Source organism: Impatiens glandulifera, unplaced genomic scaffold, assembly GCF_907164915.1.
Source record: "Impatiens glandulifera unplaced genomic scaffold, dImpGla2.1, whole genome shotgun sequence".
In the NCBI taxonomy this organism is placed as follows: domain Eukaryota; kingdom Viridiplantae; phylum Streptophyta; class Magnoliopsida; order Ericales; family Balsaminaceae; genus Impatiens; species Impatiens glandulifera.
This window is the reverse complement of record NW_025919463.1, coordinates 113764-133368: the sequence shown is the minus strand read 5'-3', so window position 1 is coordinate 133368 and position 19605 is coordinate 113764. Positions and strand designations below refer to the sequence as shown.

General features: G+C 31.8%; 2 protein-coding genes across 2 annotated transcripts; both read right to left on the bottom strand.

The window, feature by feature from the left end:
• Positions 1-765: 765 nt before the first annotated feature.
• On the bottom strand, positions 766-2128 carry LOC124918042 (probable indole-3-pyruvate monooxygenase YUCCA9). Its single transcript, XM_047458305.1, has 2 exons — positions 1466-2128; positions 766-1371 (listed from the first exon to the last, which is right to left on the bottom strand). The coding sequence occupies exons 1-2, from the start codon at positions 2126-2128 to the stop codon at positions 766-768; spliced, it is 1269 nt and encodes a 422-aa protein (XP_047314261.1).
• A 15841-nt stretch (positions 2129-17969) lies between these two features.
• On the bottom strand, positions 17970-19332 carry LOC124918045 (probable indole-3-pyruvate monooxygenase YUCCA9). Its single transcript, XM_047458308.1, has 2 exons — positions 18670-19332; positions 17970-18575 (listed from the first exon to the last, which is right to left on the bottom strand). Exons 1-2 carry the CDS (start codon positions 19330-19332, stop codon positions 17970-17972), a joined length of 1269 nt encoding a protein of 422 aa, XP_047314264.1.
• Positions 19333-19605: the final 273 nt, after the last annotated feature.

The following is a 19605-nucleotide window of genomic DNA, read 5'->3' as shown; positions in this document are numbered from 1 at the left end:
ATCTTTTGTTTTTTTACAAAGAGATCAGAACAGAAAATCTAAAAATTTGTGGAAGAAGATTGTTTTTGAATTTTTTTTTGTTATTTTAAGAATTTTTATTTAAAATCCAATCATTACTTCATCTATTTAATCAATTATTTTATTTATTTAAATATAAAAAATTGTCATTTATTATCCTAAAAAAGAAGAGATAAAAAAATATTATAATGTGTTTTTATATTTTAACCTAAAAAAACTGATAATAATTTCAGAAAATATTTAATAAAATCCAAAAAATCACTTAATAAAGTAAGTTTCTAATGTCATTCTTGTCTATTCATGATTTTTTGTAGCGCATACAGAAAAAATAAAATTAATTGAAACTAAACGTTGTGGTTTAGTTAATAATGTTTTGGCACGTGCAATATATATTACAGTATATTTGTTGAAAGACTATGACTCAACCTCAACTAGTGCGCTATCAGTTAAACTTTTTTTTCTTTATCTGTAACACATATATTAGTGAAGTTATTGAAAGAGATTAACATGAATGTTTAGATAACAAGAAAAAATATAATTGTTGTCAAAAGATGGTAGTTTATTAAAGAAAAGTTGAACAATGGAATTACAAGATGTATTGGATAATAGCTAGCTAAGTTTACACAGGAAAATGAATGAATAAATAAATAATTTTTTCGTTTTAGTGTTTAAAAAATCACAAGTTTGTATTATATATTTGTATGTGAAGAAGAAGAAAAAATAAAAGAATGGGTGTTTTAATTTTGATTAGAATTGTGAAATGCATCGTCTAAGTCGGGGAGCTTTGTCTTTTTTCTGCTGCAAATCTTGTTTCCAAACTTTGGCAATGTCGTGAGAGATCTTCAATGCATCTATGGATACACCAGCCAGACCCTTTCTAGTGAACCCAACTGCATAAAGACCGGCCTTTCCTTTCCACCCATTTGGGAACGGAGTGTTTGGGAATCCGTCTTTTGTGAAAAACTCTGTTTCGTGAAGCCAGTATGGGACGTTGCTACGGTACCCAGTTGCAAGAACGACCGCATCGATCTCTAGCGTTCGACCGTCGACGAGATGCACGGATCCTCCTCCCGATGAAAACCTTTTGATTCCTGGAACAACCTTAACTTCTCCGGATCTGATCTTGTCGAGAGCGCCAATGTCTAGGACGGGCGTCTTCCCGTTGGCGTTCTGCTTGAGCTCTAAGGGACCCATTTTTGGCCTCTTGAGCCCGTATTTCTCCATGTTTCCAAATATCATCCATGAAAACAAGAGCACGATCTTGTCCACTAGCCACAGAGGCAACCACGCCAGCATCAGGGTGGCCAACTCTATGGTCGATCTTCCCAATATTTCCCTTGGCAATACGTGAACCTACAATCAATCAATCAATCAAACAATTAATTCAAAATGTAATTAAGTGTATATTTTTTATATGATTATATCGGTGGTATTTGGGGTAACTTACCGAGCTGCGAACCACCATTGACGGCTCTGCATTGTGGTTACAGAGATCCAGAGAGACTTCCATTCCCGAATTGCCGCAACCGACAACGAGTACTTTCTTCCCTGAGAATCTTTGGCCGGATTTATACTGAGATGCGTGGAGGACTTCGCCGTTAAATTCCTTCAAACCGTCAATCTCCGGCACGACGCACTCTGCATTCTCGCCGGTGGCCACCACCAGCCACTGACAGATGTACTCCACCTCCGACCCGTCCAAATTGGAGACGCTCTTGACGCGCCATAGACGGCAGGCCTCGTCGTACTTGGCGGACTGAACGGACTCGTTGAACTGCGGTTTGATGTCGAACTTGTTTGCGTAGGATTCGAGGTAATCGATGAACTGTTTCTTGGTGGGATATTCCGGGAAGTGATCGGGAAATGGGTGTTTGGGGAGTTGGCAGAATTGCTTAGGGAGATGAAGCTTAAGACGATCATAAGTCCTCTTTTGCCAGAGAGAAGCTATACAATCAGCTCTTTCAACGACCACAAACGGGACGCCCTGTTCCCTAAGGCAGGCACCGACGGCAAGGCCTGAAGGGCCGGCACCGACAATTACCGGACCGTTTACCAAAACGCAGCGGCGGGAGAAGAGATGATCATTTTCTTTTCCGGAAAAACTAAACATTTTAATTGGATCGCTCCTTTTAAATAAGATACTTAATGATCGATCGAGCAGCAAATCAATTCGTACTGTTTAATTGTGTTTGAGTTAAAATACAATTTAGAAATGATTGATATGAAAGAGAGTTTAAGGTAGTGGCTTTATATATGGAGGAGACCGGTAATAACTAATAACATGCATGCGGAAAGTTATCATTATAATATTAATAAATTATTATTAGTGCACTCACTTGGAGAGAGAGGGGGTTTGCATAAATTAATGTTTTTTATACACCTTATGCAAATAACAATAATAATAATAAAAAACAAAACTTTGTCTCATCTTCTTGAAATGTATAATATTATGCAAAAGGGACTATGTATTCACGCGTTGAAAAAAAAAGAGTCAAAACTAACTAGCATATAGCTTTAATTTATATCTCCCCGACTTAATATATATATATATAGAAAAAAATTATTCTTTACGAGAACAAATTAAGAATTTGAAAATTTGATTAATTGAAGTTTGATAAAGAGAACAAAATATTACTTTTATTGAGGTTTCAACTAATATTAAGAAAATGAAATTATCAAAAACTCAAACATGCTTGATTGTGGTACATTATTCTAAACAAATCTAAAATATAAATATAGTTATTTGGATTACATTAATTTTATGTATACTTATATTTATTGTATATAATATTCTTCAGTGCTTTCATACGTGAGCAAAATCCCCTTATCACTAGTGCTATCATGTTTTATATTCAATTAAAAATATTTTTTTACATATAAATATTATAGTAAAAGAAGAGACAACAAAAAGCAATATAATACATTATCTATGCCAAAAAAAATCAATTCACACATTGTGAATAGAGCTTTGAATAAGATTAGATTTGAGTGAAATCTCATGGAAGGTTACACTAATATGTTATTGGTCAATATATGATTATTTTGAGCAACTCAAATAATCCAAAATAAACTCAAAGTCATTTATAACTCTAACACAAATAATCCTCAACAAATCATTAAGCATTTAATTTAGAATAGGACCAACCAATTATAAGTTTCTAATTTTCTAATTGTAAAATAGTCTTAATCAACTTTATATATATATATATATATATATATATATATATATATATATATATATATATATATATATATATATATATATATATATATATATATATATATATATTTAACTACTTGATCTTTTATAATTTATTATTTAATATTCAATGAAAAAATAATTTTCATTATCTATTTTTTTACAATTAAATATCAATAAAAAACCGAAGACACCCAAGAGAAACTTGCATTGTCTATTTTCTAAAATAAAATATTGATCGTAAATTGAGAAGATTCTAGACGAACTTTTATCATTACTTTATAACAAATAAATTAAGTATCTCTTGACATCTCTTCACTCAAACTCAAGATCTACTAAAACATTTTTCACCAATCTTGCCTTAACTTTAATCACTCAACCAACATAAACCTCATACGTCTCCTAAATAAATTAATTTGCAATCTGCTAATTTTTAAATACAAAACGACTTGTAATTCAAGAATATATTTTCAAGATTCACTAACTATCTTCAAGTGTTTTAACCATGCTTCAAATGATTATCCATATTTTTTGAAAGAAGTTGTAAATATCCCTTTTTAAATTTATTGAATCTCTTATCTAGTCTTTTTTTTATGACTAAGAAACTATTTCATCCTTTTGCATTAATGACAATTCAATAATTACATTCGTCTTCGAATTGACCCCGAGTCTCTTATCTAGCCTTTTTCATAACTAATTAAGAATAAATATGTCACACCCTAAAATCACGCTTTTCTTGACCGAGGAATCTGCGGTAATGACTGAGAGCTACGACCGTGGATGATGGCACCTAGAGCCGAGTGGTCCGACCGAAGATTCCGCTAACAAGGAATTCTAAGGCAAGTACTTTTCTATACGTTTTCTAAAACCCACACAATGCTATTTATCATGTACTTTATATAAACGATGCATTTGGTTTCAAAGCATGTTTTCATTGCAAGTCCATGGTTTTCTAAAGAAGGATGGTTTTGAGTTAAGGGTTATGGAATCTAAGAGATAATCATGGAGGAATTGACGGATACGAGAGGATGGCCACGCAGGATGAGCTCTGGTGGTCCGATGCTCTCAAATTGGCTGGAGGAATTGACGAAGGGATGCCCACCCCAGAGATTCAGCCTCTCCGGGCTAAGTACCCGAATATGTGCTCAATATGCAACTATACATGATTGGCTGATGAGATACCCTTAAAAACCCTCATGGATGCAATGACTTAAATGGTTTTCTTATAAATCCTTGCTGGGTCCGTAGACTCACTATGCTTTTGTGGTGTAGGAATCCAGCCAGCGGATTTTATGACAGGTGAAGGAAGAGTTAGAGCGGAAGCGTGGTGTTGGAGATGTGTGTGGAAGGAGGGACCGAGACCGTAGGACCGTATTTTCTATCAACCTTTTCAATGATCGGGTCAGATAGGCACCCTAGCGTTTCCGCATTTATGTCCGAAATTGCCTTGATTTAGGTGCATGAAAGTAGAAATTTAGGGCGTAACAAAATATCTCCTCAATAAATGACAAATTAATAATTTCATTCATCTAATGCATAGAGTTGCTCAAAGTCTCTAGATGTCTCCACCTCAACTTAACTATTTGTTTATCTCTCTGTTTAACATTATAGAACGATATATTATTTTCTTTCTCGAATCCTCTTTTAATTTTAAGATATGTAATTAATATCCCAAATTCATTCCTTTACTTCATTTAATTTATTTTAGCATCTATTTTCAGAAAAAAATTAACGAACATTAATTTGAAATATATAATCTTTAACACCTTTCTATATAGATATCATTTATCAATGACATTCTTTAGTTGCTAGAATCTTGAATCTAGACATGATTAATACCTCTAAGAATACATAGACATCATATCGTGGATTCAGTTCCAAAAATAATAAAACTTTTTACACGATTAGTTAAGATTGTCTCTCGGTTATCATATTGAGAAGGGTGTAGACCTTTGATCCTCCCAAGTAAAGACATGTAAAGAAAGGAACATGAAATGTGAAATCAAGATTTAAAAAACGAGTAAGGATAATGAAATATCATATATTTTCTTAACTGTCTCAAAATGATCAAAGTAAATCTTAATATTTGAATAGAGACTTTCCGATTAAACACTCTCAAAGTCTTACAAAGAGTATGAGAATTTTTTGAGGAAGCTTGTGGAAAAGTTAAATTCTCAAACTTGGAACCGTGTTTACAACGTAGGTATTTCATCTCTAATGGAGGTTATGTGTGAGAACTCAATGCCTTGGGATTAAAGAAAACAATAACAAGGACTCATATCGAACACGACTGTATTGGTTGAGATATTGGAATCACCACTTAATGTTCATCCTATACACTTATCCAGATTGCTAAACGCAAGAATAAAATTGTATCGATTTTAACGGATATATCACTACAACAAAAAATACTTCTGGCAACCCTTAAAAAGACTTCTGCCAACCCTTAAAAGCGTTTCCAAAAATATCACCGACCCTTATTTTTGCGTCGCCATAAGCAGGGTCGGCGGAAGTTATAACAACGCTTATTTAAGCATCGGTAAACCTAATTTAAGCGTCGCCAAAAACCCATTTAATTTTTAACAATTCTGTTTTTATTTAAATTTTTGCTTTTAAATTTATACTATCAATTTTCTCTATATTTTTATTTTATATTTTAAAAAAAAGGTAAATAATCATTAAAAATAACATTTATAAAATCATTTATTCTCATTATTGACATTTTAAATAATAAAAAATAAAGATAAATTCTCTCAATAGTATTATTTCACAAAATCATATTACAAATTTCGAAATAATCTATCATATTACAAATTTCATAATAATAGATTATTTTCAACAGGTGCAGCCCAGCCATCTTCAATTCTATCATCAGGTTGTGGATCTTTAATCTTCAATGCTATCATAAGGTTGTGGATCCTTAATAAAATCTTTACCTGTAATACACTTTTAAAATGTTCCAGATTTAAAAACCACACACATATTTAGATGGTTAGATCTTAATAATTATGAAATTTTTCAATAAAGAAATGTAGATAAAACTAAAAACAACTCTATTTTGTTTTCTTTTACCTGCTTCCAATTTCTTATTCGAACAAAATTCGACAGATGAGGAGAAAGTTCATGTTCAACCTCAGAGTAATAATAGGAAAAAGAAATGTAAGGAAAAGATTCAAATGGAATCAAATGTAACAACCAAACAAAATTGATATACATTGAAGTTAACAACAAAAATACATTTATCATTTCAAGACACTTCACTAGATCAGCTCTTATGAAATCCTCTTTTTGTTGTTTGCCCCTAAGATGGAGATTTCAAAAAATAAGAACTAAATGTATTTTTGTAGTAAAGTAATAATTGTTCGCGTATGAACCTCAAGCTGAAGCTGGGTTATTATTGTTCTACACCGTTACTTCACTGTTTTATTGCGTCCAAGATACTGTATCCATCGCCTAACCATCCACTACAAAAACACAAATATAAACAAGAGAAAAAAATAATTTGAAAGAATAATATTATAAATGAGTGTAGTGATTGTTATGAGCACGTGCTTGTTGACGCATATCTCCTTCTATATTTGGCAATGGAAGTGAGTTCCTTTCCTGTAGAATCATTTACTATACTAAGTTATATTGATCATGCATATTCCTCGCAATGAATAAAACAAGTTTTTCTTCTTCTTAAAAGAAGTACCTTATGTGAAACTTTCATATAATAGAATTTACCATGTTACCAACACCAATCCTAAGAGCAACGTTGACAAGTCTTACATTTTGTTTAGAGAAGTGTTAATACAATCTATGGTTCATAATGAAGGGAAACATTAGAAAATTTACCTCATCTCCAACAGCATAGACAAACATATCTATCTTAAAAATCTTGTACGAGTATTCCTTTATATCAAATGTAGTGATGAGTGAAAGAAAAATAAATAATCTATTATGCTACCACATATTCTAGCTAACCGTAAACAACTTTCTTATATGTATGATTAAAATCATATTTTAAAATAATAGTGTACTTATATATATCTGAGAGATTGTTGAAGATGTGAAAGATGAGCATCAAAATTATCAACACATGAACAATCCAGTGGAGTGTGATATTTAAAACTTACAAATATCACTAGAAAAAGTAGACATGTCCCTCAGGTTTTGTCTGTGCCTTCTTATAGTAGACTAGGATTGAAAATTTTGGCCAGTAAAACTCTAAATTCACAAATGATCAGTACTTTTTCACAAATTATTAACACAACAAAAATAGAATAATCAATTAATAATGTTGTTTCTTTGACTCACTTCCCTAAACAGAAATTAAAATTCAATTAAACGCAAATGGTATCATTAAAAAAAACTAGGTAACTATATATGATTTGATCACAATCTGTCATAAAGGTTGTCTTATAAGTCCTAATATGAAGGTGCTATCTATATGTAATTATTGTAGTACTATATAAATCCCGGGAATGGATACATCATTAGGTCAAAAAAGGATGAACTACGTTTCTTGGGATCTAGAGACATTCACAAATGTTCTATCAAACCAAATAAGAGGGATGAACTGGAATGACTAAAAAGAAAGACCACCACTGTAAGTTCTTACCCATAAAGCTGAAAATCAAATTGAAGTTCTTGTTCTTGTTCCTGTTCACAAATGATGAGTACCTGTCACAAATTATTAATACAACAAAAACAGAATATCAATTAATCATGCTACTATCAAGTTATTAACACAACCAAAATAGAATTATCAATTTATTTATTTAACACACCTCTATGAACAAAAATAAATTGTTATTCGCAATTAAAAAGGATGTCATTGATGAACTGAAGATTTCTCTTATCTCTATAATACTTTTTTTTTGGGAAAAACGACTTAGCGTCATTTCATTAAAAATTCCCAAAAACGGGAAAAAAACCACGAGTATAGGTGTTATAGAATTCTCTAGGAGTTCTCAAGTATAGGTGTTATAGAATTCTCTAGAAGTCTCTAGGAATTCTTAGGTTTAAATTAGTAATAGAAGAGTTTAGAAATAACTAGGACAAGGAAGACCTAGAATGTTCTTCCCACCTGTATATAAACAAGTCTTGGCCATAAACCAAGACACTCAACTCAACACTTATAATACCTCACTCTTGTATGCAATAAACAAGATATTCTCCAAGCTTTTTCTCTCTCAAATTGTTCCATTTTGTTGCATCTTTTAAGAGGCTAACTAGCTAGGATTGTGACAATCTAGCCTAGTGCCGCGCGGGACGAGAGAATATTCGGCGACCGAGTTTCTGCCTGTGACAAGTGGTATCAGAGCGAAAGTGGTATCGGATCCACGTTTGTGCTTCCGCATTTGAAAGAAGATCGCGTCAATAAGAGATGGATTCAAGTTCCAAAGTCATGAAGGTTTCGACCGACAAACAGAAGGACAAGAGGTCCAAGAGGGACAAGTCCGTCGAGAGAAGTGTCGGCATGGAAGCGCGGGTGACTCGGCTTGACGAAAGCATGTGCGAGCACTAGGAGGCTCTCGAAGTGTTTAGCGCGGTGGCCGAGAGGGTGACAGCGTCGGATGTGGTTGGTGAAAAGTTGGAGAACGAGGTGATGGGTATCATTGACAATATGAACCGGAGCATTCAGGACGAAGTGTTGGGATCAGTTCGAAGGGAGGTTAATGAGATCTGCCATGAAGTGCTCAAGAAATCCATGCGATGGTCGAGGCCCTCTGGAGGGAGATCTTGGGGAGGCTAGAATCGGATGAAAGGCGGATTGGGAGGAATGGAGGGGAACATAGAGGTGTGGAACCTCAACGAATGGATGTTCCTAAACCAACTCCATTCAAAGGCTCGAGGAGTGCAAGGGAAGTGGAGGACCTCCTTTGGAACATGGAGAGGTACTTTCGAGCATCAAGCATACTAGATGATCGTGGTAAGTTGGAGACAACACCTTTATTCCTTCAAGAGATGGCACTACTGTGGTAGAGGAGGCGGGAAATAGATATTGAACGAGGTACGCTGCGAATGGAGACGTGGGAGGACTTCAAGACCGAGTTCAAGCGCCAATTCTTCCAAGAGAATGCCGAGTTCGAGGCTAGGAAAAGGTTAAATCAACTTGTGCACAATAGGAGCATCAAGGAGTATGTGAAGGAGTTCCAAGAGTTGATGGTCGAGTTACCGAGTCTAACGGAACATGAGGCCCTGTTCGCGTTTGTGAATGACCTTAAGACTTGGGCATAGTTGGAGCTGCAAAGAGCCATGGTGCGAGACGTCTCCGAGGCAATCACGGATGCAGAAAGACTATTAGAGCTCAAAGTGTCAGTGGATAGGCCGAAGGTCCTCAGGGGCGAGGAGGAAAATCGTGGGGGAGACTACCCACGTGACCAGGAGGATGGTGGGGGAGACCGCCTACCTAGGAAGGGGCATGCACATAACAACTCTGTGGGGAAAACCGAAGACTCGGGTAAGCCAAGAGTGTGTCATATTTGTGGTTCCCATAATCACATAAAGTTTATGTGCCAGTTCAAGGGGGAAAAGGTTGCAGCAGTGAAAGGACATGAGTCTTCCGGGGAAGAGGAAGGGACTCGGGTGGGTTCCTTGAGACTGCTCAACGCTGTGAAGATTAGTGTTGTGAAGTCGGTCAAGGAAACAAGGAGTGGATCTTTGTTCGTGGAAGCTTGGATCGGGGGAAGACGCATTAAGGCACTTGTGGATACAGGGGCTACGCACAACTTCATGCGAGAAGGAGTAGCCAAGGCGTTGGGTCTGCGGATCAGCCCAACAAGAGGGACGGTGAAGTCCTTTGATGTAGCCAAGCCGGTGGCCGGGGAGGCTAGGAAAGTGCACACCAAGATTGGAGACTGGTATGGGACAGTCTCGTTTACCTTGGTCCCAATGGAAGACTATGACGTAGTGTTGGGACTACAATGGTGCGATCAGGTACGCGCTTGCATAATGCCTTATTCCGATTCCTTAATCATTTTGGATCATGGGAAGTCTAGCGTGATTCCAACAAGGAGAGAATCTGAGAGAATATGCATGTTCTCGGCAATGCGATTCAGTCGAGGTCGCAAATGTGGTAAAGGGGCTTTTACCACTTTTGTTAGGGTGGATGATGGGGACGGTTCCAAGGGGAAAGGCAAGTACCCAAAAAAGTCCAAAGGAGATGCAAGGTCTTCGAGCGGCTCAAGGCTAAAGGCACGAAACCATCAGATCCACAAGGTTTGGCCATAGGCAACGTGGGCCAAAGTCCGTGCGCCTTCACTCGCGTCATGTCCATGGGAAAGGAAGCAGGGCGTGTAGTTAGGAAAGGGGACTGTGGAAGGGGTAAGTTGCCCCCGCAACAGTTGAAGTCTATGCGGTCTGTGCTCAAAGGACTTGTACGCAGATTCGAGGGACCATTTTCAATCGAGAGACGTGTGGGAAATGTCTCATACCGGTTGGAGCTGGAGGCCATAGGTGCACCCGATGCCGTGACTTGCAAGGGGGAGGAAGAGAACTCAAGGGACGCCAGGAAGAAGATCACCATGCATCGTCCTAAGGTCGTGCCGAGGTTAGTCACGACTTAGGTGGGGGAGAATGTCACAGCCCATTGGTATGGGGTGCACATGTCAAGCCTACAAGGTGCATTTTCCAGAATATTCAAGTCTTGGGTCATTTTTGGAACTCTCTAGAATCCTCTAGGAGTTCCTAGATTTTGGTTGGTCATGGAACTCTCTATATTTATCTAGGAGTTCCTCTGTTGTGAGTAAGGTCATGGAACTCTCTAGAATTTTCTAGGAGTTCCTCTTTTTGTAAGTAGGGTCATGGAACTTTCTAGAATCCTCTAGGAGTTCCTTTTTGTATATAAGGTAGGAGAACTCTCTAGAATTCTCTAGGAGTTCTCAAGTATAGGTGTTACAGAATTCTCTAGAAGTCTCTAGGAATTCTTAGGTTTAGATTAATAATAGAAGAGTCTAGAAATATCTAGGACAAAGAAGACCTAGAATGTTCTTCCCACCTGTATATAAATAAGTCTTGGCCATAAACCAAGACACTCAACTCAACACTTGTAATACCTCACTCTTGTAAGCAATAAACAAGATATTCTCCAAGCTCTTTCTCTCTCAAATTGTTCCATCTTCTTGCATCTTTTAAGAGGCTGACTAGCTAGGATTGTGGCAATCTAGCCTAATGTCGCGCGGGACGAGAGAATATTCGGCGATCGAGTTTCTGCCCATGATAATATGTAATCATATCTTTCAAGTTTAAGTCTTATATATATATTTTTTAATCTTATAGTTTTTTTAATAAACCACTCCAAGTTTTGAAGGATTAAACCACAAACCACCAAACTTATAGATTTATTTACTTTCACATATTTATCCAAATAAACTAAACAGAAATTTGGAATTAAGTATCATTGTATTAAAGAGATTTGATTATTTTAAATTATAAATTTTAAGTAACTTTGAGTCGGTTTAAAAGACTAAAATGTTACGAGTTTAATTCCATCGATAAACCCTTTTAGTTGAAGTGGAATCATAGTTGTATAATTCTCCTTAATATTAATAATAATAATAATAATAATAATAATAATAATAATAATAAATAAATTATAAATAACTCAGTTGGTTAAAAATTGCATTAGTTATTATATGTTTCAAATTTAGGTCTTACATATATTATTTTTAATTTTATATTTTTTAGAATTTTAATGAAAAGTCAACCCACAAACCAACCACATGTATTTATTTACTTAAATCTCTTTCCTGTCTACCCATCTTCATCCAATCTTTTTTATTATACCTACATTTTTATTCACTTTCTTAATATACTTAATTTTTTTCATAATTAATTAATTAAAATACTAATTAACCCGCTAATTATATAACTCAGTATCTAAACTCATTAATTACTTCATATTATAAATATAAATATATATATATATAATTAAAATTAATAATATTTAATTAAATAATAAAATTAAAATATTATATTTCAAAATAAAATATATTACATATTATTAAAATAAAATATTTGAAAATGACACACCTATTTTATATCTACTTAATTTTAAAAATATAATATATATATATAATTAAAATTCTATATATAATTTTCAATAACTATAATTATTAGATATAATATAAATTAAATAATTCAAATTATATAACTAGCCAATTAAAAATGAGTAGATGTAATTTCAATAAAATAATTCACATAAATATTATACACTAAAATATACATTATATTTTAATGTTTATATAATATTTTTTATTTTAGTTTATAATAATTATTTGAATTATTTAATTAATTATGTTTATTTTTAATTGTAAATTTATATATATATTATATTTATAAAATTAAGTAATGTCAAAATATATGTTTTATTTTAATATATTTTTTATTTTAATATTTATATAATGTATTTTATTTTAATATATAATATTTAAATTTTATTTTATTTTAATTATTTAATTAAGTATTATTAATTTTAATTATATATATTTTATATTTTACATAATTAGTAAATTAATTAATAAAAAAATGTATAGTTAATGGTTATAGAGAGAATGTCAACATTTTGATAAAGTGAATTAAAATGTAAGTATATTGAGAAAGATTGAGGGAAAGATAGGTAAATAGAGAATAAATTTTTATTTAATCTCACATTTCTATTAAAATTAATCAGTATATATAGTCAAGTTGGAATTAAACCTTAATATCAATTTATTATGAATATTATGTAAGAATGAAATGATAATAAATATAGAGAATCTATTTTTTTTGAAATAAAACTTGAAACACAATTTTTTTAAATAATCAACAAAATTCATATCAAAGAAATTAAGCAATTTTAATGTACTTGACCTGCAACTATGACAAATAGCTCTGTAAATTACTATCATTAAAATTTAAGTTAATTTTTAAAATTACCTATTTAAATTAGTCAAATTTATATGATTTTAAATTTATGGTAATTAATTAAATAAATTAATATAATTAATGTTTTAAATATAACTTTTTTTAGTGTTATTTATTCATTATAATTTTTTAATTAATTGTATATATTTTTGAAAATAATTGATATAAAACACTTAATTATATATATATATATATATAATAATATATAATTAATAATATTTTATAGTCTATAACTCAAAGTAAATTCTCAAATTTACAATTAAAATTTTTTTTAAAATTTTTACGGAATTAATTATGTATTCATTAACAATGTTCTCTTTAGATCTCCATTTGATAACTTTAACTAAGATTATATTAAATAAAAAGTTAAATTCAACTTATAATTTTAAATAAATACAATTATTACATAATAATCTACTAGTACTATAATCTTCAGAGTTTATATTTTACCGTGTTTGATAAGGATAATAAGAGATATATCAATATTATTTTAGTATAAACTATATCAATAGTGTTTTAATACTGTGTTGATTAGATTTTACCATTATTATAAATTTATATTTTTATAATTTATACATCATAGTATAAGGTATAAAAATGTAACTAGTTACAATACATTCTTATATCACTTCATTTTTAATTTATCAATTTATTTTTTATTAATATTATATATAACTTATTATTATATAATATATTTTATTTAGTTTCAATATTATTCTTATATATAATTATTTTTATTATATATATTTTTAAATTTTCAATATTTTAATTAAAAAATATATATTACTTTTCATAACGATAATTTTATTAATTATTATTTTATATATTTACTTATTATAAATAATATTATATTGTATATTATATTTATTTTAAATTTATTTTATTATAATTATTTATAATATTCAAATTAAATAAATATAACTTACAAATTATATTAGAATTAAATTTTATAATTTAATTAAAATTATATTAATTATTAAATAATAACGTACAATAATCTATAATAATAAACGATATTATTTATAATATAAGTAATTATAGAAAATATGGACATGCTAAATCAAAATGAAATAGCATGATTTTTGAAGAAAGTTCTAAGAACTAGAGGAGAGGCATATCGATAATGGAAGGGGAATATTATTCTGACACGATCCATGGTTAGAGAATAATTCCATAATTCTTCGGAATGAATTATAATCTATTAGAGTCAGAATCAGAAGAAAATGTCTTTTGTACTCAATTAGAGATATTCAAAAAGGAAAATGCAACTCTATTATTAGGTGTATTCCAAAAAGAGTCAAAATTTTGAATCTAATCAATAATATACAATTCAATGGAAACATTGATACAAAGACTTGAGATACTGTTATGAATGGAAAGTTCGTGGCAAGAAAAGCATGGAAGATAATTTGAACAAAGGAGGTGGTGGTCGATTGGCATAAAGTAGTCTGGTCTTCAAAGGTTATACTTCGAAACCAATTCATTCTTAGGCTGACATTAAGGAAAAGATTGGCGACAAGAGACAAAATTAAGAAGTATATGTATATTCTAGATGTGAATTTTCCAATTTGCACAGTAAAGAGGAAAGCATTGACCACTTATTTGGGAGTGCGCATTTGTATCTAATATGTGGATAAATTTTGCTCAGAACATGAATATCACTAAATTTCTATGTACATGGAACAAATCATAGAGCTTGTAAAGAAAAAGGCTAAGGGCGGCAGTTTTTATGCAAATATTTTCAAATGATTCTTTGTAGCTCTGGTCTACAATACTTGGAGAGAGAAATACAAGAATTCGTAGCACTAATAAGAGAACGGAAGAAAAAGTTTGTGATGATATTGTTTCTGATGGCAACGCTCTCATACATACATGGAGGGGAATTCCGATTAATGAAGACAGTTGGAAACTCAATTAAAGATGGAATATCCTCTATAAAATCATTACAAGGAAATGAAGGTTCAAATAAGTCTTCTTTGATCACTTGTTTGTAATTCAATTATTTAATGTTCTGTTTATTCTGTAATTCAGTTATTTGAAACTCATTTGGTATTTTCAACAAAGTTATGGTCTGCCTAACTTTGTTTCTTGAAACTCATTTTCCCTCTTTTGAGATTTTTTTAATGAAATGATACAAAACTATTTAAAAAAAATATATTATTTCTAATATAAGTAAATATAAAAAATAATCATAATAATAATAATAACAATAATTTTAAATTCATATTTATACAACATATACTATATACCAAACAAAAATTATAAACCATATACAACTTATACCATTTCTTATAATTAATACCAAACATCAATAACCTATATAACTTAAAGTATTTTATACAATTTATACATTGTTACAATTTATACATTGTTACAATTTATAATTTTATACAACTTATATCTTATATAAATATATATAATACACCTACATTTAATTTATGTGGTTAAGTTTGATTTTTTTTAGTAATTCTAAATAAATTAACTATCATTTTATTTATTCTTTTATTTATCAATTTCATCCCTAAATTAATTAACTAAAATATTTTTATAAAATAATTCACTCTTTCACAAATTCATAAATTATTCAAATAATACTAACTTATAAGCTTTTATGAAATATTTATTTTTTCAAAGTAATCTCGTTTTTTTATAATTATATCTTGACTATATCTTTTTGCACGGTGCTATATCTTTTTGCGCAGAACTAGTTGCGAGATTGAGTATCCATAAAAGCATGATTATGTATCAGAAATGAATAATAAATTATTGAATAAAAATGTAAAAATTATATTTTCTTAAATACTAAAAAATTTAAAGTAGAATCCGTTATTTGGATGGACACGGAAGGATAAATGCCGAAGTCCTTTCCCGCCAAACACCGGACTTACATAATTTCTAAAACGCGTCTTTACGAAATGTTTCCTTTCTCGATTTCTCATAGAGAAAATCGTGTGTGATGACTCTTTTAAAAATTAAAATTGGTCTAAACTTTGTTAAACTCTAATTTTGATTACTCATCTCTTTTACGAGATTTGAGAAGAAGATAAGCCATGAGAGTTGACAAAGATTGACGATTTTTATTATACTCTAGTCGTATTTCCCATTTTTGTTCCTCATCTCTTTTTTTACAAAATTCAAGAAAGATATAAAGTTTTGAAGTATTGACTATTAAGTCAAAACAAAACTTTTATAAGTCATTTTTTAGACATTATAATACTCATTTTGAAATTAGTGACATTGTTTTGCAGCCTTGAGTAGTTAGACAAATAAAAAATAACTCTAAATACGTCAAGTTTATCTTTTTTTTTTTGAATTAAAGGAGATTTAGGATGACACTCCACAACCATGACCCCCGCTTAAACTCAAAGTTTCCAGATATATTCAAATTAGTGACATTTTGATCTCTTAAACCGACTCTTAACACTTGACTACATTGGTGGGGTTAAGATGGTGATAAACACAAACTTTAAAAATTATCATCAAGACAATTCGAAAGTAATGATAAATCCAAGTAAATAAGATGACATATTCAAATTTAAGTGGTGAAAGGACAAAATAAATATTTATTTTGGTACAAATAAGTGTTTCTAATATACAATGATCATTAAAAAAAATTATTTATTATTATTATTTTTAATATAGAAGGATAACATTACTTAAAAATTATATTATTTGAATTTATTATCCAAATTTAACAATATATAATATGAATTAATTGTGTTAAATATTAGGATAAGAATGAGTAATTTTCATATAAATTTATATATATATATGGTCATTCCGTGTAGCAAAACTATCCAAGACAAAATATGTATCTAGCCAACATAATCACTTTCATTATTGACGTAACCAACACATGAATTCAACTAATGTCAAATGTTTTAATGCATTTGTAATATTATTGAATATGAAATGAGCAAATAGACTTCTTATAATTTTGATTCGGTCAAAACTATGAATGATAAATTTGAGCCTTAAAAACATTAAGACTTGGGAAATTATCACTCTTCCACATGATAAATAGACTATTGACCGTAAATGAATTTATAAAACAAAATTAAACAACTCTATAAACAAATCTTTTGTTTTTTTTACAAAGAGATCAGAACAAAGAATCTAAAGTAATTTGTGGAAGAATTTTTTTTTTTAATTTTTAGGTTATTTTAAGAATTTTTATTTAAAATCCAATCATTACTTCATCTATTTAATCATTTATTTTATTTATTAAAATATAAAAATTTATCATTTATTATCCTAAAAAAGAAGTGAGAAAAAAATATTATAATGTGTTTTTGTATTTTAACCTAAAAAAACTGATAATAATTTCAGAAAATATTTAATAAAATCCAAGAAAATCACTTAATAAAATAAGTTCTAATGTCATTCTTGTCTATTAATGATTTTTCGTCGTGAATACAGAAAAAATAAAGTTAATTAAAGTCCGTGAAAATGAAAACTAAACGTTGTGGTTTAGTTAATAATATTTTGACACAAGCGAATATATATTATATTTGTTGGGAGACTATGACTCAACCTCAACTAGTGCGCACCATCAGATTAAACTTTTTTTTTCTTTACCTGTAACACATAGATTAGTGAAGTTATTGAAAGAGATTAACATAAATGTTTAGATAACAAGAAAAAATATAATTATTGTCAAAAGATGGTAGTTCATTATAGAACTATAAGTTGAACAATAGAATGACAAGAATGACAAGATGTATGAGGTATCTAGCTAGGTTTACAGGAAAATGAATGAATAAATAAATAATTTTTCGTTTTAGTGTTTAAAAATCACTAGTTGTATTGTATATTTGTATGTGAAGAAGAAGAAATAAAAGAATGAGTGTTTTAATTTTGATTAGAATTGTGAAATGCATCGTGTAAGTCGAGGAGCTTTGTGTTTCTTCTGCTGCAAATCTTGTTTCCAAACTTTGGCAATGTCTCGAGAGATCTTCAATGCATCTATGGATACACCAGCCAGACCCTTTCTAGTGAACCCAACTGCATAAAGACCGGCCTTTCCTTTCCACCCATTTGGGAACGGAGTGTTTGGGAATCCGTCTTTTGTGAAAAACTCTGATTCGTGAAGCCAGTATGGGACGTTGCTACGGTACCCAGTTGCAAGAACGACCGCATCGATCTCTAGCATTCGACCGTCGACGAGATGCACGGATCCTCCTCCCGATGAAAACCTTTTGATTCCTGGAACAACCTTAACTTCTCCGGATCTGATCTTGTCGAGAGCGCCAATGTCTAGGACGGGCGTCTTCCCGTTGGCGTTCTGCTTGAGCTCTAAGGGACCCATTTTTGGCCTCTTGAGCCCGTATTTCTCCATGTTTCCAAATATCATCCATGAAAACAAGAGCACGATCTTGTCCACTAGCCACAGAGGCAACCACGCCAGCATCAGGGTGGCCAACTCTATGGTCGATCTTCCCAATATTTCCCTTGGCAATACGTGAACCTACAATCAATCAATCAATCAAACAATTAATTCAAAATGTAATTAAGTGTATATTTTTTATATGATTATATCGGTGGTATTTGGGGTAACTTACCGAGCTGCGAACCACCATTGACGGCTCTGCATTGTGGTTACAGAGATCCAGAGAGACTTCCATTCCCGAATTGCCGCAACCGACAACGAGTACTTTCTTCCCTGAGAATCTTTGGCCGGATTTATACTGAGATGCGTGGAGGACTTCGCCGTTAAATTCCTTCAAACCGTCAATCTCCGGCACGACGCACTCTGCATTCTCGCCGGTGGCCACCACCAGCCACTGACAGATGTACTCCACCTCCGACCCGTCCAAATTGGAGACGCTCTTGACGCGCCATAGACGGCAGGCCTCGTCGTACTTAGCGGACTGAACGGACTCGTTGAACTGCGGTTTGATGTCGAACTTGTTTGCGTAGGATTCGAGGTAATCGATGAACTGTTTCTTGGTGGGATATTCCGGGAAGTGATCGGGAAATGGGTGTTTGGGGAGTTGGCAGAATTGCTTAGGGAGATGAAGCTTAAGACGATCATAAGTCCTCTTTTGCCAGAGAGAAGCTATACAATCAGCTCTTTCAACGACCACAAACGGGACGCCCTGTTCCCTAAGGCAGGCACCGACGGCAAGGCCTGAAGGGCCGGCACCGACAATTACCGGACCGTTTACCAAAACGCAGCGGCGGGAGAAGAGATGATCATTTTCTTTTCCGGAAAAACTAAACATTTTAATTGGATCGCTCCTTTTAAATAAGATACTTAATGATCGATCGAGCAGCAAATCAATTCGTACTGTTTAATTGTGTTTGAGTTAAGATACAATTTAGAAATGATTGATATGAAAGAGAGTTTAAGGTAGTGGCTTTATATATGGAGGAGACCGGTAATAACTAATAACATGCATGCGGAAAGTTATCATTATAATATTAATAAATTATTATTAGTGCACTCACTTGGAGAGAGAGGGGGGTTTGCATAAATTAATGTTTTTTATACACCT